Raw genomic sequence first — 25,202 nt, 5'->3', positions numbered from 1 at the left:
GGAGGGGCTAGGAGGTGTTTTACTGGGAATCGTGAGATGATGTATGGAACATGCAAGCAAGTCCTTCAAAAAGAGAGTAAGGGACTCGACTATCAAGATTTAATATTTCATGTAGAGACATGGGGAGATTTGTTTTGGGGTTTATTTAGGGGTGGGCGATATATCAAATATACTCAATGTATTACGGCTTGTTCTATGTGGAGTGTAGTAAATGACTATATCGCGAATATAAAGTACAAACACGTCATGTTTTTAAGCAGCCGGTACAAAACTTGCTTTGGCATTTAGATACAATGAGCCGTCAGTGCCGCCGACAGCGGGAGAAAACCGGGTCAATTGTCCTGGATGTAGATGAGGATATTAACTTGATTTTTGCCATTTTGAGCACAAGCATTGACGCTGGCAGTTATGTGGCGCGATAGTCAGATGGTCGCATCCGGTTAGGACACAGTGTAACAATAAAGCTTATTTATATAGCACTAAAATCTGGATAAATTAAGTTATATATATATATATATATATATATAATATATTTATTTATATATATTAATACTAATGAATTAATATCGCCCACCCTAGGTTTATTTGTGTTACATAGCCATTACTTAAGATGAACACTCACATCAGGGTGCCAGCAGCCAGTAGGATGTGTGTGCATATATTTCTTATCATCACTTCTTACACCACAGAATAATCACTCCTGATTGGCTGGCAGGTGTCCATCAGAGCTGTATAGGAGAACATAGTTCCAATCAACCACACCGCTCTGAATCACTACTCAAGGCCATTACACTGCAGGTAACCATAGCAACAACACTGATGCTTCATGCCATGTACCAGTTAACTCTTACTGATGAAACTGACACAAATGTGGCTTAATCAGGCCACATAGTCGCACACGTGTGTGACTGCAATAGAACACAGGACATCAGGGTAAAATAGGGCGGCACAGGAAACACTATGTGGTCAAGTCGTGTGTGGGAAGACTGTTCAACAGAAAATGTGGTGAGCGCTCACAGTAACTCCACAGCTCAGTCTGATTATAAACCCCTGCCCTTGTGGCATGTAGAGCTGCAGATGCTCTTTTGCGCCTCAAACCTTTGAAGTCCCATGTGCGCTCAAGCACACAGACACTATCAAACACACACACACTCCACACAAAATGAAACACGGTTAAAAGGTTGACTTGAAAAGGTCATCTTGTCAGAGATCTAACCACGATTTCAGCTGACGAACGTCACAGATGCATTTACTGAAGATAGGAGGACCACTAAAACCAAGAACGGGCGGTCGGAGCCTTGAGTCGGACATCAATGATCAAAGTGCCGAGTGGAGTTTTCACAAGCCTCACTGATGGCTTGAGGTGAGGCAAACCGGCGCAAACTCACACACACACACACACGCATGGCTGGATGTATATTATGAATGTTAAGTGCATATGTGGAGCGACTCAATCACCAGAGGAGCTCAGAGTAGCAGCATGTCCTGTGGCTCCATCACAATCAGCGAGAAGGTTCATCCACTCCCTGCGCTGTGCAGGGGTCATGCTCATGCAGGCTAACGTGGTTTAAAGCAGGCTAAAGATGTTGATTTGAACTGCGGGAGGTGCTCAGGGCTGCTCTGACTCAAACAACTACCGTCCCCAGCTGTGTGTGCTAACGCCGCTGGCTAAGGCTGCTCCCTCAGTCTGAAAAACACACACACAAAGATATCCGAAATGCACACACACACACACCCACATCACACATGAATACTAATGAAGGTAAATACACATTGGTATACATTTACTATTTGAACAGAAGCACACACACATACACTTGTGTAAACACACTCACAATATGCTGTCCAGTAAAAAACAGAACATGTCTCAAAATTTGATGAAAGTTAAAGGAAATTCAACCATTTTGGGAAATACACTTTTTTTTTTGCTTAGCGTTAGATGAGAAGATCAATACCACTCTCACATCTGTCAGTTAGATATGATGCTAGAGCCAACAGAGGGTTAGCTTAGAAGGGTTCTAAAGATTATCTTTCCAGATATTCCGACTCCACTACTTCCACCGCCCACGCCCGGACCACGCCCATCTTTGAACTCGTTGCCCTCATTTTGATCTCAACGACACACCTGTAACGTTTCATGACTGGCATCTTACACTGTCCATAGACAGAAATTAAACACCTGGCAAAGTACTCTGAACCTCCTCTGTGGTAGTTCCTGCTAAGAGTGGGTGTCTCAAGGACCACATTTTGACACGATGACTCACACATAGACTCACAAGGTGAAAACAATACAAGCGTTACTGTCGCAGCTGGGAATGACACATAAAGCACAATTATTGAAACTGACGGTCTGACAAGTCTCCAAAATCTAAACACATTTTCTGCTTAGTTTGCACCCAATTTGCAAGTCGACATTGCACTTTTTTCACCAACCTGCACACGGTTCTCTACATAAGACACAGGTATCTGAGATAAAGTCACATGTTCGCGATTTCAAACCACTGCCATTTAAAAAGCCACACCCATGCACCAATGGGCCAACACACGAACCTCTGGGCCAGACAACTAATTGCTTAATTGTCGACTCAACAATCAGGATTCAAGCACTATAAATAGACCACAGGTGAATTACCTGTTTACAACAACAATGGAAGCCAACATACTGTAGCAGCGACGGGTCTGTTTTGAAAAACATGTTTTAGCAATTGAAACAAACTGCAATTCATGCTTTCTTTTTGTCACCACAGAGGTTTTTGCTGTGTTTATGTACTATGTTCTATTTCATTTTCGATCGGTGCAAAATGCAACCTTTGGAAATGCATAGATGTATTGACTGATTTTACAATGTAGAGAGAAATAAATATTTTCATCAGTGTGCAGTACTGGTCTTAAAGGAGCAGTGTGTAGGATCTGGCGGTATCTAGCGGTGAGGTTGCAGATTTCAAACAACTGAAGCCTCTCCTGTGTGCCAAGCGTGTAGTACTATGGTGTAATAAGGTGTCTGACGCAAAAACGCGAATGGACCTCTCTAAGGCTGGTTGTTGTAAGGGTAAAGTGCTTAGAGTGTGTGTGTGTGTGTGTGTGTGTGTGTGTGTGTGTGTTTGTGTGTGTTCGTGGGAAGTGAGTGATGAAGCAAGTGAGAGAGAGAGTGGCAGCGACGGCAGCGAGTAACATTATCAACTCCAGCCAAGCAGGAAAAATTAACAGGGTTTGGTTTGTCCGATCTAGGCTTGCCGCGGTAGTCTGTGTTACCGGTGTTACACGGTGGTCGGGCACACACCGATTACATTACTTACCCACCGCCAGCCACCGTCGTTTTGCTTTTTTTTTACAGAAACAAAACCCATTTTGTTAATTTCTGCGTATCAGCGTTTTGTTATCAATAGATAGTCGGATGACAGAATCTACTAACTTAAAGTGAAAGTGTCTGCTCCGTACGGAGTCTCAGCACAGAGTAGCAGGTGTCATATTTCACACACACGGGATGAGAGAGAGTTGACAGACAAGACGATGGTGGAGAATTTGGTGTCGAAGCGAAAAGCAAAATTGCCTATTCCGCAATATTTCAGATTTAGATCTAATGCTATAAGGCAGGGGTGCCCAATACGTCGATCGCGATCTACCGGTCGATCAAAAAAAAAAAAAACTTTTTTTTTTTTTTTTTTTTTAAATAGACGTCAGCCAACAAATTGCAACACTGTTTCACCTGAACTCATCTGGAATGGAGGATGAGATTTTGACACTACAAGCTGACATTCAGTCCAGGGCTCATGGACAGTTCTGGAACTTACTCACAGAGGAAAAGTACCTCAACATGAGGAAATGTGCTACCTCCTTGACTGCATTATTCGGCTCCACTTATTTATGCGAGTCAGCCTTTTCCCACATGAAGATTATTAAGTCCAAATACCGTTCCACCTTGACTGATGATCATTTGGAAGTGTGCTTGAGGCTGGCTATCAGCAGCTACTGTCCGGACTATGCATCCCTGGCTGATTCCATTCAGTGCAAGTCATCAGAGTAAGGTAATGACAAAAAATGTACAGAGTTATATTGTACAATATGGGTTCATGCAGTTATGCAAGGTACACCAACATATATTGTACATATAAAGAATACTCAATATATTTATAAATAAATATATGTTTTGCATTTTTATAGTAGGTAGATCATTTTGACTTGGTCATTTTATAAGTAGCTCGCATGCTGAAAAAGTGTGTGCACCCCTGCTATAAGGGAACCATAACGTTAAAGAGATAATCGCCATGAGGAGGACAGAGCAGTCACAGCCGGTGTGCGCGCAAAGCAGCGCCGGGTGGAAACCTGCGGATCAGAGTAGGTACACTACACATTTCTGTCATCTTTTCTTGTAAAATGTCCGGTGTGATCGGTAACACCGGTGTTGTCACAAGGTTAAATGTTACACACTGGTCCTTTAAGTGTTTCATTTTGCAAATGATCTGAGGTGTTCTGCTACTTGCATGTGTAGTTGTGTAGTGTTTTGAAAAAATTAGCGTAAAATAAAATGTAAAATGCATTGATTTTCATGGTGAATGAAAAGCAGAGATTTCAGAGATATGTGTTTTCTGTAGTACACTTATGTGCCCACGGACACTCTCTCTTTCACACACACACACACACACACACACACACACACACACACACACACACACACACACACACACACACAACCATGTATCCCTGAGTCTCATAGTGTATGTTGGCATGAGTAATGAAAGAGCTGGAGAGCAGATATTTGTTGTGCCTAGCTGTGTTTTACTAGAAGGCAGGTCTGTGCAAGTGTGTGTGTGTGTTTGAATGTGAGTGTGCGCCTGAAACTAAGAGAGCGAGACAAAGAGAGCGTCTGATTATCTACAACCAAGGTGAACTTGGAACAGACACAAACTGAGTGGGCACATGATTCTGCATCGCCTTCACGCACACGAGAGCGACACGGAATAAAAGAGAGGACAGTAGACAGCATGAAGAACATACTAATGAAATACAATTAAGGGTACTCTCATTACCTCAGCCGAAGCGAACGGGAACACACACACACACACACACACACACACACACACACACTGGACATAAGCGGTCTGGAATGTCAAGTTTCCTGTTTATCTGCCCACATACCCCCCACCCCCGACTCCTATTGTGTGTAATCCTGAGTTTAGCCATAGGGGTAGTTTGGGAAACAACACACTGTTGTGTTGACAGTTGGATTCATAACTCCTGAGCTGCATCTATCTAAAGCCTCAGGTGTTTCAAAACAGAAGCACGTTTATGGAGAAAGCACAAGCGTATGTGCACTGCTGTGCTGGACGGTTTGTTGATCGCAGCACGTTCTCAGCATTAAATGTGCCCACTGAACACGAAACCTGACAAATACACCGTCAGACCACAAATGCACGCTTCAATACACGGGATGCGGGGTTTTTCCCACGCTGACCTGCGTTACTACTCTTTGAAGTGCAAGTGAGATCCAGGACTTATTTAACGCCATATCTCACCCAGCAGGAGATCTTCACTGAGGCAAACAGAGTGTTTTAAAATCCTCCGTGTCAGGCTGGCTGCAATACAGACAAGAGCAGGCCTGCTGTGTGTGGGCAGCCAAGGAGGTGAGAAACATTTGTTGTGTGTGTGTGTGTGTGTGTGTGTGTGTGTGTGTGTGTGTGTGTGTGTGTGTGTGTGTGTGTGTGAGGGAGAAAGTTACATGTCATCAACCAACTGCTCATGACTTAATAGCAATATTGCAACATGAACCTTTGCAAGGAAATTGGCCAACTGGCCCGACTTCCTGTCTTGCAGAGTGAGGGAGCCAATCAGATGCAGATGAAGCCATGTTGGAGTAATCATGTCTTTACAGGCAGCAGCTCTGGAGACAAGCAGCAACTAGAGATCAATACAAGACCTCAATACAAGATCCTACGCGCTGTATGTGCTGTTCTGTGGTCTGCTTCCGGATTTCACATGGCAGCCAACATGGCGGCTCGTTTGGAGACTTTGTCTTCTATTATGAAAATAGTTCAACAAAATGTGTTTCTGAAAGCATTTGAGGCGAGAAATAAAGCATGCAGTTGCTGATTCGGTCTTTGTTTTAGACCGACAGCGGTTAGTTTATGTGTTTTTCAGGAGTTTCCAGAGGCGGCGAGTCACCATTCGCAATGGTTTATGGGATGGGGAATTCCTTAACTCTTAAAATAATTATGTTTTTTTTAATTCACCAATGTTTTTTTGCTCCGAATCAAATGTTTTATGGTCACGATTCATCTCGTAGAGGTTGGAATAGTTCCATGCTTAAAACTCTTCATATAAAGATTTTTTTAAACATCAATGAATGGGAAATTCACTTTTGGAACCAGAGCCGTTGAAAACGTGGGCGGTCAATGTTGAGCTCTATATGACACATATGACTGAAGAGCTCTGAGTGTTTTTTATACTGTTTGGAGTCCTGTGAGGTCAGTAGTGGAAGTCTGGGGTCTAAATGTTTGGCAGGCAGCATTTATATTCACTGGGACTGTCCACGACCAAAGAATCGACAGATCTGTAAAACTGAGTTTCTCCACCAAGAATCACACAAAAGCACCACTTTAATTCTTGTGAGATGTGCTCATAAGTTTCTTGAAAAACGCTCTGGTGACATGACAGTCACACGATACCGCCAGTGACCCAAGTGTCCCACATATAATCACAGGTAATATTACATGTATATTACGAAAAACACATACAGTATATACATAATATATACAACAATATATGCAAAAATGCGTATACAAACATGTATCAATCAGTAATATAGGTAAGTACCTCACAGCTCATATAAGAGTAACACCAAGCCCCATGGCTGTGATACTTTCTACACATATGAGCCCATGGATAGAAAACCTTCTACGTTTTTCATTGCTGTCTTCTACTAGTCCAGCACCGGCAATACTACGGTTTTGGATGTGCATGACCACCTTACATTGTTTCTCATAAGTTTCTTGGAAGTCATTCAGCATAAAAAAAAGAATAAAAAACGACTAAGAAGAAGACCAAAACGACTGATTTGTCAACTAATCGACTACATGTAAGAGGCGGCAGCCCTAATACTCACTTTCATCCTATGATGTTGCATCTTCAAGCTCAAAATACCTCTACTCATCCATCAAAATTTCTTCAACAGCACTGAAACTTGAGGGGAGATGAGGTGACTGATTATTCTGCTGTTTGACACAGGCAGAGAGGCCGCTGACAGGAAGCAGAGTCACAGTGTGCTCAGTTAATACCATCCCCTTTTTAGGTTTGTTTCAGGTTGCAGGTAGATTATATCATTATTATCATGTTGGGGGTGAGCTCTCTGTGTGTGTGTGTGTGTGTGTGTGTTAAGTTACCTCTATGCACAACTATTATAGGGACTTTATTGTATTTATTTCCAATATCACAAGAATTTCTGCCTATAGAGACGGAAAAAATGCTTTCAGAATCAAACATACATCCAGCTATACGAATGATCATATAAACGTTAAAAAATTTTCATAGTGTGTGAGAAAGGAATCATTTATAAAGTGCACATTAAAGCACAAATGTCATATTAAATCACTCTATTTCCTCATTCACAACATCTCTTACTAAAAGGCAGGAAAAGGGTATTCAATATAGGCTCTATATACCTACACAAATATACTATGAACTGTGCTTATCTTTGACCTTTGACTCCATGGCATCAGCATTACATTCATGCTAGGGGCTTGTAGTGTTAGGGTGTAATTCAACCATATCCTACTTTATCATATCTTTATATCTTCTATGGAAATCATTGCTCAGGTTTGAGGTCTACCTGCAACAGTTTGCATTGCACAACTAGTATAGGGACTTTATTGTATTTGTTACACCCCATGGCACCAGCATTACATTCATGCAGGGTCTTGTAGTGTTTGTGAGTAATTCAACCACATCTTACTTTATCATATCTTTATATCTTCTATGGAATCATTGCTCAGGTTTGAGGTTTATACTTGCAACAGTTTTTGCATGCACATTTTTATTCGAAAGTGTTTCCTCTTTATATTTCAAAGCTGTTTTTTCTGATGGAAATATGGTGGCCTACCTTGATCAGACTGCTGCGTCGAGGGATTGGTTTGGAGGCTGAATCTGAATCCCACGTCGGTGACTCGCAGCTGGGCTCGTTTTGGACCCTCTTCACGGTGTCTGACACGCTGCAGTTCCCGTTTGACACCGGCTCTCCTCGGTGCGTCTCCAGGCTCATGCCGGCGGCTCCTCCTGACGCAGCTTTCCAGCCAGCAACCGGTGCGCTACCGACGGTCTTCTTCTCTCCAAATTCAGCCATGGATGGATGGATGGATGGTGAGACTTTTTTTGGGGGGTTTAGGGTTTTTCTCAGCAGATCTCTTGAGGTTGCAACAGCGCTGCACAACGCGGATACAGGCGTGCCATCGTGTGAAAGTGAACGATAGGCGACCAGAGGAAACTTCTCTCTCTCTCTCTCTCTCTCTCTCTTCCTCCTGCACACACACACACACACACACACACACTGACAGGAGGAGAGACAGCTGAGCGACAGCAGTGATCGACACCTTCTAGACGTCCAACACTCAACACATCTCCTCCTCCTCGCTGGCTGGATGTGCGCTTGCGTTCAGGAAATGCACATGTCTGCTCCTCCTCCGCCGCCGGCTAAATCTAAATCCTCTTCTTCACACTGACTGTGTGTTACAGGAACAACTACACCATGAGCCTACATTTAGATCAGCAGCTCCTGCATGTTGTCCCTCCTCTCTCTCTGTCTGTCTTCAGCAGCTACTGTCTTTATGAGTCCAGCAACAGCAGCAGCAGAAGCAGGCTAATAAAGCCTTCATCTGTCACCAGTCTGTCAGATGGGTGGGTGCTTTGTGCTTCTCTGTTCCTCCCAGCAACCCAAGTGTGTGTTTTTGGGTGCCACTTTCGATTACAGTAATGGTTAATAAATCAGTCAGGCTGCTTGTGCTTTAGTAGATGACCATTTACACAACAACTTTTTTAACATTTAAAGGTCCCATATTATAAAAAAGTGCGATTTTCATGTTTTTTTTGTATTATAAAGCAGGCTTAAAGGGACTGTTTGTAAGATTCAGAAAGCTTGTTAACAGCGACACATGTGGCCGTTAAGTCAACGGAAGTCAGCGTCGGGCTCGAGCTTGTGCTCGCTCTACATAGACATGTCCGAGCATCGCTAAAAAAAGTGAGGTGACACATGTCAGCTAAAACCACAATATCACTCTATATTTCTCCTGCTTGGCAGTAATGTTAGCTGACCAGACGAAGGTCTCTCCATGAATCAATGCTGATCCTAGTGTTGGCTTTTCCTGCTTCAGCCTCCCGACCGCGGCTGGAGGGAGACACCGGCATCCGGTCGGAGACGATAACATTACTCGCTGCGGAGCCCCGTCACTTCATAAGACACGGGAAACCTCTGTTGGTCTGGAGGAGCTGCAGCATTTATATCTGCACAAAGACGCAGGGGACACCGTAGCTTTGGTCTCCACGGCCGGAGTCTCTGCTGTACTCTGCTGCGCTGCCTGCTTGCCTTCACTCACACAGCGCGCTTGTTCTCGCTCGCTCAGCTTGCCCTCCGGCCGCGGTCGGGAGGCTGAAGCAGGAAAAGCCAACACTAGGATCAGCAGTGATTCATGGAGACCTTCGTCCGGTCAGCTAACATTACTGCCAAGCAGGTGCAATATAGAGTGATATTGTGGTTTTAGCTGACGTGTGTCGCCTCACTGTTTTGACGGATGCTCGCTCACATTCAGGTAGCTCGTGCACACGGGCGAGGGCGAGCAACAGGACGCTGACTTTCGTTGACTTAACGGCCACAGGTGTCGCTGTTACAACCAATGTCGGATTCTTACAAACAGTCCCTTTAAAACCCTTTAATCCTTTACAGTAGAAATCATGATTGTGTCATCCTCCTGTGTGTTTTGAGAGAGTTAGCTATTCTCGAGGTATTTTTGCAGTTTAGACTTGCACTCAAATTAATATTCTTTTCTGGTGTGCAACTTCTGAGACAGTCCCTTGCATACCTAAACGCACAGTAGAATGCACCATCAACTGCCTCTCTTAAATTCAATTGAAATCAAGGTCATGGATTTTCCTCAAGGATTCAGATGGACATTCTTCTGACGCATTGCTCAGGGAAAGATGCCAAGATGCCTTCCTCAAGGGTAAATGCCAAATGAAATGAATGAGTTCACTTTTTTTTTTTGCCCCGAAATCCAATTACTAGAATTTAATAAATTACTCAGTAAGAAATAGAGAGCAGTGCATCCAGGTCCTATAGGTAGACTGGTGTCCACATTCACTGTGACTTTGCCAGACCAATATTACGCTCTAAATAGCCGAAATGATTTTGCATGTTGACACACAGTTATTCCAATACTTACACAAATCAAGGTCAGTGCAATGCTCACTGACGCAAAACCAATGTGTTTTGTGATTTATGGGGATAAATGTTCCATCTATTTCCAGTGTAATTCCACCATTATAAAACACTGTCTCTTATTAATCATTTAGGGGAACCTTATCTGAAAAGACAGGAGGTTCTTCCATTTCATTATCAGCTCAGTATTAACATAATTTAGGGACTCTAATAAAAGCTGTGCATCGAAGTAGAATTTTTGTAATGTAATACTGAGTAAACAGAGGTGCATCACTCTCATAAAGTGTTGGAAGACATGTCTTGTGTTTTGCTCCTCCTGGCAGTTCAGTTTGCTCATTTTCATTGAAGAGAAACGATCATCTAACGCTTTCCAGGGGGCTCCCTCTGGAGGACATTTAGCTTAAGGAGGCCCAAAGGGACTAGATAGAGGATGACACACTGTTTTGAGAACAGGATTAAACTGGAGCTGGAGTCAGATAGAACTCCAAGGTCGTGTCTTCAGAGGGTCCCTTAGTTATAGGTGCTGGAGATGTACAAGTATGGCTTCCACTACCGCTGAACACACCATTGAAGTTAGTATAGCATCTGTCACAGGAGCCACAGCTGCATTTTATAAAATATATCTTGCAGTATTTCATGCCCTATAATCTAGGGTGGCTATTGATGCGGTGGCTGAATTCAGCTGTCAGATGATTTATGTTGAGTGCTGACTACAAAGTGCATCAAGCAATGCTGACATTAATACAGCGTCACCCAGGCAGCATTACTCACCAACCATTTGATCTAAAGTTATAGGGTTGAGTATGTGAAACTATACCACTGGGGGTGTTAATATAAACACATTCCTTTCACAAAAGTTTGGTTGAATTAGGTCCATTATTAAAAAAGGCTCAGTGGTGATTCGTGGCACTCCGTGCAGAGAACAGCATTAATCCTGTACGGAATTTCATAATTAAGTCATGAATCTGCTTGTCAGACAGAAAATCGTTGTCACACTCCCGGCCAGACCTCGAGTGATGGCGAGGCACGCTCATCACAATCATTTTTGCTCTTGCTTTGCACACAACCTCTCAGTGCTTAATCTGGACAAAAAAAACCTTCAGTGTGATAGATGACACATGTTTAAACATCAGTGTGATGATATTTTGGTAAACCCTATGTCCCAACAATGATATTTTAGTGGTATTGTCTATACAAATTATGACCACATTTCCCATAGAACCATACTTGCACTGCTTGGCTGCATTAATATACATGAATGCATATATTAATGGTACTAGACAGTATCTCAGTGAGGATGTAGTGAGCACAAACATTCTCATAGTGGGTACCAGTTCAGACCCCTGTGGAATACTGGTTTGCCTTTGCTGCCATCTAGTGTTTGCCATCAGAACACACTGCCGAGTTGAGAAATCAATATAAATACTGACATCATCCACTTGTTTTTATCAAAGTTTTATGTTAAATCTTTGCAATAACCCAACACCCATTCTGACAGAAAAGAACCATATAGAAAATAGAAATGCAGAGTAAAGTGCATCATAGTGCAAATACATATCTTTATGCGATCCCAGCGGTTACTACTAGTCTAGTTTGGCTAGAATCAGTACGAAACACGTTGTAAATCTTGAGTTTTTGAACGCAAATACATACATACGTATATACACATTCTCCACATCCGCACAATGAATCTCCAGTTTTCAATGTAGCTCACAGCTAGTATATATTATGAACTTGGAGGTTTGTTTTAAAACTTGAGGAGTCAATTGTCCTGAATTGTCAGAATAAATGAGACACCAGTGTTGGCCATTTCTATGCACCAAATCTAACATATAATCTGGAGTCTACTGACGATAAATACAAAAACAAATCCCAATAAATCACGCTGGCTTTGTCCCCTTCAAGACAAAACATTACTATAAAGTTTCATTGTCGTCCACTATGAAAAAAATAAATTTGATTGTGGTTATGGTTGCCAATATGTGCTTACAACCATCTCTACATGTTCAAGTTTACATCTGTGCTACTTTGGCATACAAACATAAACTTTCTTTGGCGTATAAAGTGTTTTAATAGTGAAAAAATATTGAATCATGTGATACTTAGTCATCCAGCTGGCAGAGGCATGCCACCCCGCGGTTAATCCAGTGTTTCTGTGGCTTGTCAGAGGGCAGCTCGATGGACATGACGTAGTTGGTGGAGTGGCCAGTGGTGGACAGGGTCCCTCTGCGGGCGCTGGTTTTGTAAACAGGACAAACGTAGAGGTTTTCATGTTGAAACTTGGCCATTTCTCCCGGTTTGAGCTTGATGATGGGCAAAGAGTCAAAGAGGATCTTGGGGAGGGACTCTCCAATGACCATGTTCTCTCTGTCCCAGCGCGCCCCCTCCATGAAAAGACCCTTAACGTAGGCCCCATCCTCTGGTTTCTCATCCATATGGCTCTCCTCTTTGGTTACCTGGAACACAACTCCGAGCATGAATATCCAGCCTATATATCCCCAATTGTTATGATTGAATATGACTGAAAACAATCAGAAAGGTTAGCAAAAATTATTACATGCCTCATATTCAAAGCCAATGTAGTCTATGGGGATGGTGTACTTCCTGGCAAAATTCTGAGCCACTCCAGTGAGAAATGACTGGGTGAAGTAGAAGCCAGAGAGCCAGAAGACTGTAGATGGGCCGTTATCTATCCAATCCTGTCGAGACAGACATCCACACATATGCATAGGTATAAGTATATATAAAATACAATGTAATCCATTCTCTATACAACCAGTGTTGCTTTATTACAATCCAAATAGATTCGAAATTATATTCATTCTGCATATTCAAACAATTTCCCTGACTGTCCATATATGCTATTTGATTTGAACTACTTAGTATGCGCTCCACTCATCTTGCAAGTCATACTCTAATATGTTGCCTTTGCTCGAGGACTGTGTGACCCATAACAATCATAATTCTTACTTGTAGGAACTGCAGCCTGGCTAAGAGATCAGACACGTAGCTCCCCATTGGCTTGAGAGAGGGGTATGACTTGGCTGCCCACATAGCGGGCACCTTGCCCACCAGCATGCTGTTGAAAACGTCCTCAAGTTCGGCAGACATAACAATCTGGCCCTTCAAAGCTTTGCAGATGTTTACCAAGCTGACGCGCACCACATGAGTGAGTCTGTTAAGAGGGGCGACAAATGTGATCAAGTATTGTGTGTCCTGCACAAACTGATCAAAATGAATATTTATAATTTATTATATTTGTTATTACCTGTTAAAGCGGATGATTTCCTGCCTCAAAACAGTATTCATGGACTCAGCATACATGACAGGGTATTTATTCAACACCTTTTCCATGTCAAAGTCTGCCGGCAGCTTAGACAGGATGTCCTCTGCAAGCTCATCTACTACTTCCTACAACACAGACAGACGACAGCACAAAGCCTGAATATAAAAAAACAAGTTTGCATGTAATGTTTCTTCAGGGAAATAAGTGTAAGCCAAGAGTGTAAAATGAAAGTGCTTCAGCAAACAGGCAGCGCAAACCTGAGGAGACTTGGCCCCGCCGCCCGTCTGCCTGGGCAGAGTCAACAGAACTCCATCCAGGAGTTGATTGGTCTCTTGGTTATCCTTCGTGATGTCAGCGTTGCTATGAAGTCCGAAAACGCAAGGATCGGCACAAATTGGAAGACTGCGAATGTAGTTAACATACGTCTGGAATAAAGAACAATAATTAAAAAAAAATGATTTCTTTATCAGACAGGATGATTAAATTAAAGTAATTGATTTCATTCCAGAAACCCATTAATCCTCCTCTGGGTAATCAGTGAAATGTGCTGCTGTTGTGTTTATTAGAAATGCAAGCCTGTATTTACTTTGCCCATAGTGACATACGAAGACAGCTGCTTTATGTCAGGTCATGACTGATAATGATGGATACTACAGTCTTACACTGTAGCATTAATTAGGAATTGACCAGAGCTCTGACAGTACCTGATATGGGCCATGAGCTGGGACATAATACAGATCTCCCTCGCACAGGTGGTAGCACTCCTGCTCCATCAGGTCCCAACTGTAGAAGATGGACAGAAGCGACATCAGCAGACGCCTGTCCTTGTCATCTGTCACCCTGCCACCGTAGTTGCACTCACCTGAGAAGAGAAGAAAAAGAGATCATTAAAGCAAAAACAGAGATTGGAAATCCAAGCAATTTTGGCCATACCAGTTTTTCCTCGCCAAAATTAGCATTAGTTTGGAGCGTTATTTACCTCCTTTGCTACAAGCTAGTATGACATGGTTGGTGCCAATGGATTCCTTAGGTTTTATAGTTTTATATGATGCCAGTGTCTTCACACTAGCTTTAAAACTGAGCATGCTACAACCTCCAAAAGATCGAATAACAGCCGGGCCCGATGGCGGATTTTTAAGAGGTTAATTAAAAATGGATGCAGTATTTTGGAGAATTGATATAATATCACAGCACATAATATCGTAATACTCGTGTATCGATATTTTCTTACACCCTTATGCTACTGTATACGCATTTTTATATATGCAATACAATTAATGTCCTGCTGTGTTGACAACTATTGCATTTTCACCTGTAAGGTATGTGAGAGCCTCCATTGGAACCTCATCATACTCATCCAGGAACATCTGGATCTGCCTCATACTGATCCTCAGGTCAGACTCATTAAACTCGTAGGGAATATTCCAACCTGAAATGGACAAACAACAGCAACAGGATTGTTTTACATATAATCAGAATAATGCAACAATAAAACATTATTACAAAAACGTTTCAAATATCAAAATGAAAACCTTTCATTAAAATGATCCAGTGTAACAAAAAGGCATTTCAAACAGTAGATGACGGTTTATATTTCTCACCCAGAGGCCCAAAGTTCCTCCTCTCCTGTACTAGAGCGTGGAAGAAGGTGAGGCCAAACAGGAACTTCTGCCAGATGACCTGTTTCTGGGAGCTGCCAAAGAAGGCGGGGTCAGAGATGGGGTCACTCAGGTAGGAGCGCAACAGGTTGGCTTTTATTCCTTTGGGAGGCTCATTAGTCATCTTCAGCCCATTCTGCAGGATACTGACTGGGAACTTGTCTGATGGATAACTGGTTAACCACAACCTGGGGAGAAGAATAGATACTTGCTTTTAGCGTCTTCTTCATGCAAGAACAGTTAAACTCACTGTGTGAGAGTCTGTTACCTGAAGTTGGGGTGTGTGTTCTCTGGGGTGATGGTTTCCTCACAGATCCTTTCCAGAGCAGGCATCCAGCTGGTGGCCAGGTGGCAGTTCTGCAGGACCACCCAGGTGCCCTCTTCGATGGCTTTGTCTATCATCTGAGCTGCGATGGGTCCTTGTCCCTGTCCGAGAGAAATGGTTTGGGTCTTACTGCCCCCCATTTCTAGGTCTTCAGCAAACTTCAGCAGACCTGAAGAAACAATTCATCACTCTATTAAAGACTTTTGGCATTCAAACATAAAACCACAAGTCACTTCTGAACCAAATTTCCTCCTGTATCTAACCCTAAGAGAGACCCACTTAGATCCGTTTTCTCCGTAAGTTGCAGCAATTTTTGTTGTATTGTTGTATTTGTTACACAGATTTGGTGCTACAATTTAACAATTTTTTACCGATTGAAAATTTCTAAAAAATATATAAGAAATCCCTCCAAAATACCACATTAAGACACCAAGACCTTGAGGAACACCATAGAAAAAGCCATGCTGTGATTTGGTATCAAAAAATTTTGACATTTGGAGATTTCTACAAGAATTGCATTTTTCGGCGACTAGATGGCGAGCACTTCCGTTCTGGAAACTGCTCAGAAACCCCCTTGTTGTCAATCTACCAAGGAAAGCCATCCATCCTCTGAATGCCCTAGGTCTCTAGTTTGTGACTGTAAAGTTTCATGAGGTTGTGATTATCCTAGAGGTCACCACAGGTCATTTTATACAGTGAGGTCAAATTTTAAAAAATGGTCTCACTATAATGAAATGTCTATGGGGACTAACATCATCACACATGAATACAGTTGGGCTCATTGGATCCACAGGAGTCTCAGCTTTACAGTGATACCCAATTTATTTAATTCAAAGACTGTTTAGGGACCACAGTGTGCAGAAATATTCAAAAACACCGTTTTTAGATTAGGCGAAAAATAACACATTTATACTGCATTCAAAAAACTGCATGGTCATGCTAGTTTTTCCTCGCCAAAATTTAGCCTCACTTTTTAGAGCATTATTTAGCATCCTTCCCGACAAGCTAACATGACATGGTTGGTACCAATTCCTTAGGTTTTTTAGTTACCAGTACCTTCACTATAGCTCTAAAGAAAAGACAGTGAAGTCGGTCTCAGAGGATTACAGTTTGACTAGATGGTTTGGGGTGTTATTGTGTGTTAAAATGTAGAAAGGTCACAAGACTTTGATTAATCACCTGCAGTTGGATCAGATCCTGGCGACAACACAAAGATGAGAGGAGAGCAGCAGTTGGAGTCTTTGTAACTCCCTACCAGGTCAAAGGTGGGCGGTTCAATGTAAGCCGGTCCCATGTTGTCCACTATGAAATCCTGCACTGCTGGAACCAATTTATCTGGCCTGAAGCACCTGATTACTACCATTCTGTCCATCCCCACCAGCTTACTCCACCGGTGAGGTAACTGGTCCTTATGGGGCTTTCCTGAATCGTAGAGATCCTTCCATTTTGAAACGTTGTCTTGGACATGTTCAAAGAAATCCTCAAGGTTCGGAAGCTTGGACGCCCTGACGATTTCAGACCAAGATTTGTCAGACAGCCACTCTGGAGCAGGGTTAGGGTAAGGGTTATCCAAAGCAATGCCACCTGTTAGAAGGAAGCGCCAGGCTTGGTCGTCAACCTGTCCTTTACCCTGCATGATGCCTACAGTGAGCAGCAGAGAGAAAAGCAGCTTATCCTTCTCAAAAAGCGAGCGGCACACATTATTGTAGATGCTGAAGGTAAAGTGCTCGACAATGTTGCTGATCCTCTCCGCCACATCATCGCTCTTCTGGCTCTGGGCGATGGAATACAGGTAGAGATTGATGAACCAAGTCAGGGAGTACTGGTACATCGGCTCGATGTTGGCCAACTCTGAGATGCAGAAAAACAAAATAGAGGAGTGCTCAGCTACAGGACGGTAACCCATGCGAGTGTCATCGATCTCTTTCTCGGTGACACTGGCAATTTTTTGCTTCTCTGAGATCTCCTCAGAGAGGATTTTGGAGGATGACAAGATCTCAATGGCGGTCTCATCCTCCAGGATGTTGCCCTCAGAGGAGGAGAGCACTTGTAAGATCTTATCCTCAATTTCCTTCAGCTGCCTGTTGTTGGCGGCGCTCTCCAGAATGAGCTGGTTCTTCTTCTCCTCCAGCTCAGGTTTCTCTTTGGCTGCTACAAGCCCTAAAAGCTGGTCCTGCAGGCCTTGTGGCGTGATCATGAAGTTCAGCAGACAGACTTTGACAGCCACCTCTGGGAGGTAGTGAGGGTTCCTCAGTCCAGTGGTCATATAGAACAAAAAGTCTTTAGAATATTCCACTATATTCTCCCCTATCTTCATGTACTCCACACCCTGCTGTTTGAAGGTCTGCTTCAGCAACACAGGTTCAAGTACCGGATCAAGTTCCTCTCCGACATTCTCCAAAAGAACCGGGGTTCCAAACTGGATGCAGTTCTCTAAGGTTCTCAGGTAGTTTCCATCAGACAGTTTGATTACAGCGAGTTTATTCGCCTTCTCCATGTTCTTGATCCACTTGTTGGCTTGACCTTGAGGGTCAATCATTAGAGGCCACCGACGGGAGTTAAACACAATGATACCATTGTCTGTGGAGAAGGAGTCCACTGGCAGTCCAGCAATCTGCCACGCCCTGATGGAAACCTGGTTACTCAGAGTGTTGCTGAGGGTTAAGTCCTCAGAGCAGGGGATTTTCTTCTCCTGGCACAGGATATGCCACTGCTCCTGGCACTCTATACGGTAGTCTACTGTAAAAGCCCCGAGGTAAGATACAGTTCCCGAGGAGAGGAGTATGTCACCTGTCAGGTTGGAGTATCTGCAGAAAGAAAATATATCTGATTAATATCAAACTTCAGGAGCATCACACATCATGACTAATTGTGAGGATTTATATACAGTATTAATATACATATATTTATGACATCAATATTTCTTAAATAGTTTCTATTTATAAGATGCTTTCTGGTGGGAATATTCATGAGCAAATGTCTCACTAGTAGAGGTACATTTTCGATTAGATTTAAGGGTACCAAATTATGAAGTAGCTTTTCACATCTATCAAAAAACTGAGAAAACTGTCAGATGCCTAAAGGGTCATTTAACTGCTGTTTTGTAATTGCTTTTCCTCGTGTTGTCAATTTATCTGATTTTTTTTCCACTCATAGTGTTATGTATGATTACTATTGCCCAGAAGTCAATGTAGTCAATGTTAAACCAATATCCCCCTCACAAACACAAACATACATTAACATTTCTTGTGTTTTTTTATACATTTATTGTTATTGTCATTATTATATATCTTGTTCTAATTGTTTGTCATCACTATTATGTAGTCATATTATTTCTGTATATTAATCTTGTCTCTAGGTGGAGGCTTGAAATAAGTCCAGCGTTTTTTTGCCTCTTCCTGCACTGTATATTATTTATTTTTTTGTTATGTTTGTGTAGTCTTAATTTGTGCAAAATAAATAAACAAATAAACAAACAATATATGTATATTTTGATATACCTAATCCCTAGTTGCCTTGCAGCCTCTGTCCACCTGTCCTTCTCCCCACCCAGTCCCCCAATCAGCTTCTCTGCCCTGATCAGCTTCTGAGAACACAAATCAATGTTGGCCTCCAGGTCCTCCTTCTTGTTCATCATGGCCGCCAAGTCGTCATTCAGGCTCTGCAGTCTGTCCACCACTTTTTTCAGCTCGGCTCTTTTCACCGTCAACATTGCCATCTGTACGGCCAGCTCGTCCTCGGCCAGCTTCAGTCTTTCCTTCTTAGGGGCGACCACTTTGGCAATACGCTCGTACACTTCCATCGCTCGCACCCATTTACAGAGACCCTCACAAGCCGAGGAGACGTTTTTAATGATGGAGGGCTGGAACTCGGGGTTGTCGACAAACTTGTCTCTGATTTTCTTGATGTACGGGGCGGGAATGTTGTCTTTGTCGTATGCTTTGAGGCTGTCCAAAAACTTCAGGTCTCCAAGGAGCTTCTTCGAGGGGCCCCAGAAGTCCTCAATCATCTTACCTGCAACATATTTATTTGAAATAGTAATGATGTTTTGATATTTTATTTTTTTCGAAAGTACAATATAAACCATTGATTATTCAATTCTTGCAAAGCTGTGATCTTACCTGAGCCACTAGGATCAGGTTTTCTCTCAGGTTTGATGCCTTTCATGATACAGATGGACTCCATGACTAGTTTGACTAGACCTGGTGGGTTCTGCATAGACTTCACTACTGTAATGTCTGAAGGTTTTAATGTGTCCAAGGCTGACAGGGCAGCCTCCAATGCGGGCATTGCTTCTGCCAAGTCTCCCTCACACTCATCCTGAAAGAAAAACAATCCGTGTCTAAATATGTAACTGGATGCAAACCAAAATACTGCACTTGTAAACAATTGGCAGATATATTTTAGAAAAAAATATCCAAACACTACATAAATTATATATACATTTTTGCGCTGGTAAAATGTGCTCCTGAAATACATGTATACCTTAATGGCTTGGGCTGCAGCTGCTGCATCATTAGCCACTTTCTCATCAGCAGACACAAGTTCTTTCTTAGCGTCTACCACCACAGTTTCCCCCTCTATCTTAAACATCATCTCATCTGTTTCAGCTGAGGTCCGGATGAGCTCCGGCTGCAAGGCTGTCAGCTCCCCCTGCATCACTGACACCTGTGGACATAGTATGATGTAGAGGTAGACAGAATAAACAGCCGAACCGATTAATCGGCGCCGATGGGGCATTTTTACAAACTATCGTTATCGGCGGAGCTGGGCTCTGATAGTGGCCGATGGCTGCACAAACACCACCAGTCACGTGGGGATATACTGTACATCACCGTTTTGAATGGAGGCTCCATACCCAAAGACAAGGGAGAGGGGGAGAAAAAATGTTCTCTCTTGAATATATAACGCAACACTATCATCTCTTTGCCCCAGATACAAGACAGGCAGACAGGGAGGAAAATAAATCATTCACCGTTATTTTAACTTGTACCAATTTGTTGTTCTCTCTTCCAAATAATCCAGCCACATAACCATCCATTCATGAAATGAAATCACACACTCAAGGACGAACATTAATGGTTTGGTTTTTGTAGCATTTAACAATGTACGAGACGTCCTGGCCAGTCATACTGTAAGCCACAGAACAGAGCATCGTCCATTGCAAATAAATAGAACATTTTCCAATGATGTAATCCACCTATAGCACCCTTCAGGATATTCTATTACAAATTATTAAATTCAGCGTGACAAAACACTGATTTATGAAAAACAGTGTATGCAAAAGTAGCCGAACAGGCTGCTGCAGAAGTAAAGAAGATATCGGCCAATTGATCGGCTATGAGCTTTTTCACTGCTCCAAACTATCATTTGGCCATTAAAAATCCACTATCTGTTGGCATCTAGTATGATGTGTCAATATTATTCATCTGGTCAGAGGTAACATTTAAGGTAATATTGCTTGACAGGGTGCATCACCTGAGACGCAGCAAACTCCAGTTTCTGGAGCCCAATGATGTAGCGGTTCATCGCCGTATCCACTTCATTCCTCTTGGCGTTGAGCAGAGTCTTGAAGGTGAGGATGAGTTCAAGGTAGGAGGTGGGCGTGACATAATTGTATCTCCTCAGTCTGGAGAAATACCTTAAAGACATCTCTCCGACACATGTCTGGAAGGTCTTGCACATCTCCACCACCCTAAGATCACAGAAAAAACACAAAATGTGGGCACACTACACAGTTCCAGATGCAAATTGAGTCCATGTCACTGTTAAGCAGCTGAAACGAGTACTACTTTTTGGCATCCTTTTTATGTCCTTACTCTAGTCTGATATCACTGTCCATTTCCACATCCTCTAAAAATTTGTGGGCCACCATCTCCAGGGCATCATTTGGCCACGCGTGGAACCAGTCAATGGTGCAGCAGTTGATAAGGGAGGGGAACATCCTGAGACGGTTCCTAAATGCATCACCGACAGGACTCATGGCTGTTGAATACAATAATTCCCAGTTACTTACTAAAACTTCAAACAAAAAAAAGAAAAGAAAAAGGAAAAGTTAAGGTGCCTACCTAGCACAATGTGAAGGTTAGACTTCACACGGTCAATGAAGAAGTTGTACAGTGAGAGCGGAGTTGCATCGATCTTTTTGCCCTCAAGCCGGGCAATTCCCTGCACTTTCTCTAAGATGTCAGCACGTTCATCGGCAGGAAAGATGTTAGGCACATCACCGGTGTTAAGCAGCATGTTGATGTCCTCCAACATGGCCTCATTTTTAATTTGACTGTCATTGAACAGGAACACCAGGCTCTTTCCCTCGATGCCTGCTTTAAGCATAATCCGCTTCAGGTCTTCACGCCAGTCTGACAAGCTGTAGCTCTTGGTCAACTCAATCTGGAACAGGACGTAATCATTGATGAAGGTGCCCAGCTTAGTGGTGCTCTGACGCCCTGAACCGCCAATGCCGACGAGCAGAAGGTGGCCGTTGTCTTGTTTCAGCACACGGCAGATGCGGGAGATGTGCTCGATGGCAAATTTGAACATTACAAGGGACATTGGTGCCTTGCTGCAGTTGTTGTACTCGCCCAGATAGAACTCCATCACTTCTTGTAAGGCACACAGGTCTGTGATTTCATCGTAGGCCTTGACATCAGAATTAGGCTTGGCGTAGTCACCGAAGAACAAGCTGCGGATGTTCTCGTCCGCTACCTTGCCATCTGGGCTAAGATGGCTCAGGAGCTAGACAACAATAGGAGAGATTTAGAATTAAATACAGAAGCTACAGTTTGTAATCTACACCACCAAAACACACTACACTATACAAAGCAGCAGCTTCTCTCAGATCTATGCAGATTAAACTTCACTAAACACGATCCATCAGATGTGTGTCACAAAGTCAGTGAGGATTGATACATTTAATAAAATGGAAGAGAATCTGCTCCGTGAGACAAAAACGCTTTCAGTGAGGATTGGCCTTGAGACTGCGTGTGTGCAATAATCAAATATGTACCTTTTCCACACTCTGCTTAAAGAAGTTTGAGGTTCTCTCTTTGACGATGCCAAAGAATGTCTCCTTGTCTTCGTTGTCAATGAGTCGGTCATAGAAAACACGGTAGACCTCATGGATCCACAGGCGGATCAGTTTGTCTCCCTCCTGACATAACACGCCAACATACACGAAGAAGACACATCAATTCAGAACAATTAACTTAGACCTTTCACTATTGTCTGCACTCTTACCTGCATGTGTGTTTGTGGAGCCAGGAGCACACCCCGTATCACCCGAGCAAAGTCCCGCAGGTTGAAGATGTAGTGGGACTTCGACGGGGTGGGGAGGAAGCAGTCCATGGCGTCCTTATAGACTGCCATGGTGGCCTGGACCATGATCTTGCCTAGCCTTGGACATAAGACAAAATACAGTACGTCTTTCTGACAAAGATAATTTATATAACTCCACCACTGTTTGATATTCTAATACATATTTGACAAGTTACCTGTAGAAAGTGGGCTCGAAGCCCTTGCTGAAGTGCCAGTCAGTAATGGAGCTGAATATCTTGGTTAGCGTTTCATCATCAAAGGAATCAATTGAGATGATATTCAAGTGGCGGGTGAAGCGTCCTAGGATTTCAAACATTTTGTCAATTTCATCTGCTGCTTTCTATAATCGAATTACTAGTATCTCATATAAATAATTATTTAAAATACCTGTAATGTCATTTTTCCCACCACCAGGAGGCCCCATTGCAGACATAAACAGCATGTCCACTATGTTTAGTCTGGAGGTGTCCTTCTTGTCATACCAGTGATGATGGTCAATCCACTGCCTTAACAGCTCGATTGGGGGTTGGGCGCCGTAGATTTCCTTAGCCGGCATGTTCAGATCATCTATGTAGAAGAGATAACAATAACAATCAATCCGTATGTGAAAAATGACTATCAAATACTCACTGATCCACTTTTAGCCCAACTTTATGTGCATCCATCTTTACCAACATAGATGATACACTTCATTCCCACAGGAGGTCCAAACACGCCCTTCCTTCTTCGGTCCAGCTTGGCCATGATGATGTCTTGGGTCTGATTCGCTGAGGTTCGGGCTGAGAAGTTGATGCAGTTTGGTGTGTACTTCTTTTTAGGCAGCTTTACCAAGAAGCTTTTGTTGATGACAGATTTGCCAGTGCCAGTGGGCCCAACAAACAGCATGGGTATTTCATGTGCCAGGTAAGTACGCAGGAAAAAAAGCTGACGTGCCGTCTCCATGGTTGGGATGATGAGGTCTGACACCTTGTAAGGATAAGCAGAGTTTCAGCGAACATGGACATTCACAGTGGTAACCTCTGTGGCATAAACACACTCACATTGGCTGCAGCTGGAATGACGTTTTCCTCCTCTGTGATTGAATCAGTCCATATATTCCACTGTCCTTGTCCATCCTTATGAAAGTAGTAGTCATAGACAGTGCCTGCAAAACAATAAGTAAACATCATGCACTACTAATGTTAAAAAGGCAGGTTTTTAATTGGTGTAGTAACTAAATCAATTGTGTGACCTCTCTCAGGGAAGATGTTGTTCTTTTTGAGTTGGACACTCTTAGGCCGAGGGTGCTCATCGTCCATGCCCATGATCAGATTGCGGTAGAAGTAATCAAACTTCTTTCGACTGTCCCCAGTGATGGTCCCACCCACAGTCCATACAACCGCAAATAGGAACAGACCCTGCAGCCACAAGGTTATCTGCTGGCTGGACATCTCGGTGCCATCGGCTCCTGATGCAGAAATTTCATCTGGGTGTAGACAGGAGTGTTAAGACATACACACACTGACAAAAATAAATATATGTATAAATGATCATTTAAATGTCATTCTTACTGACCCATCAGGCAGGTGTACAACTTCATTAGACTGTGGGCCAAGTGGATGGGAGACGTTTGAACCAGAAAGCGACACTCCCTGTCTATAAAGTCCAGACAGGGCTGAACTAGCCAATCAAACAGGTCCACTATCTGTGGGACAAAAGGTCAAAGAAGCAGGTATAAGACACATCATATGACATATAAAAGTAATTATATCGAAATCGCAACATGGCCTACGGAAATTTTCAAATCGCAGTGTTTGTTAAAATCGCAATATTTGTTAAAGGCGTGTGTGTCAAAATACCATTTTAAATTAAATATTGTCATGCAGCAGAGATGTCCTGATCTACACATCATATTCTAGAGACTTAAAAAAACATCTTTGTTTAGTACAGATCCCTGCAAAAATAACACCATAATCATTTGAATATGTTTTTCAGTGAAAAGTATCAATATGTAGTATGCAATATCAGTCAAAATAGGCACAATTAGATATTTAAGTAACAAAAACTGGCTATCAATGAGCCAATTAAGTAATCTCACCAGTTCTCTGTGTTCGGTGCTCAGGCTTTCAGGCAGTGTGTTCATGTAGGAATCTCTGAGAGGAGACCAGCCCAGCTGCTGAGGTTCCATGTAGATCATACCGCACCTTCAGGCAGATGGTTACA

General features: G+C 42.8%; 2 protein-coding genes across 3 annotated transcripts in view; both read right to left on the bottom strand.

The window, feature by feature from the left end:
• LOC141753935 (inactive phospholipase C-like protein 2) overlaps positions 1–8,609 on the bottom strand; it is a 33,677-nt gene extending 25,068 nt beyond the window's left edge. The window contains exon 1 of the mRNA XM_074612621.1: positions 8,093–8,609. Coding sequence (XP_074468722.1) covers positions 8,093–8,332 — 240 coding nt within the window. The 5' untranslated portion in view covers positions 8,333–8,609. The remainder of the gene's footprint in view (positions 1–8,092) is intronic.
• Positions 8,610–12,427: 3,818 nt separating this feature from the next.
• dnah3 (dynein axonemal heavy chain 3) overlaps positions 12,428–25,202 on the bottom strand; it is a 29,675-nt gene continuing 16,900 nt past the window's right edge. Inside the window, exons 38-62 of one of the 2 annotated variants that reach the window (XM_074613711.1) lie at positions 25,078–25,183; positions 24,555–24,684; positions 24,232–24,465; positions 24,041–24,144; positions 23,672–23,966; positions 23,388–23,567; positions 23,177–23,300; positions 22,923–23,079; positions 22,693–22,836; positions 21,755–22,421; positions 21,506–21,671; positions 21,165–21,381; positions 20,172–20,354; positions 19,808–20,006; positions 19,187–19,700; positions 16,866–18,493; positions 15,630–15,855; positions 15,305–15,549; positions 15,016–15,132; positions 14,408–14,565; positions 13,961–14,128; positions 13,686–13,828; positions 13,388–13,592; positions 12,979–13,116; positions 12,428–12,873 (exon numbers count right to left, since the gene is read on the bottom strand). In XM_074613711.1, the coding sequence (XP_074469812.1) occupies positions 12,520–12,873; positions 12,979–13,116; positions 13,388–13,592; positions 13,686–13,828; positions 13,961–14,128; positions 14,408–14,565; positions 15,016–15,132; positions 15,305–15,549; positions 15,630–15,855; positions 16,866–18,493; positions 19,187–19,700; positions 19,808–20,006; positions 20,172–20,354; positions 21,165–21,381; positions 21,506–21,671; positions 21,755–22,421; positions 22,693–22,836; positions 22,923–23,079; positions 23,177–23,300; positions 23,388–23,567; positions 23,672–23,966; positions 24,041–24,144; positions 24,232–24,465; positions 24,555–24,684; positions 25,078–25,183 (6,802 nt within the window). In that variant the 3' untranslated portion in view covers positions 12,428–12,519. Of the gene's footprint in view, positions 12,874–12,942; positions 13,117–13,387; positions 13,593–13,685; positions 13,829–13,960; positions 14,129–14,407; positions 14,566–15,015; positions 15,133–15,304; positions 15,550–15,629; positions 15,856–16,865; positions 18,494–19,186; positions 19,701–19,807; positions 20,007–20,171; positions 20,355–21,164; positions 21,382–21,505; positions 21,672–21,754; positions 22,422–22,692; positions 22,837–22,922; positions 23,080–23,176; positions 23,301–23,387; positions 23,568–23,671; positions 23,967–24,040; positions 24,145–24,231; positions 24,466–24,554; positions 24,685–25,077; positions 25,184–25,202 lie in introns of those variants that run through there. The other variant, XM_074613710.1, reaches the window with a different exon arrangement.

Source organism: Sebastes fasciatus, chromosome 17, assembly GCF_043250625.1.
Source record: "Sebastes fasciatus isolate fSebFas1 chromosome 17, fSebFas1.pri, whole genome shotgun sequence".
In the NCBI taxonomy this organism is placed as follows: Eukaryota; Metazoa; Chordata; class Actinopteri; order Perciformes; family Sebastidae; genus Sebastes; species Sebastes fasciatus.
Note: the sequence above shows the minus strand (reverse complement) of the source record. Positions and strands in the feature narration are given on the sequence as shown.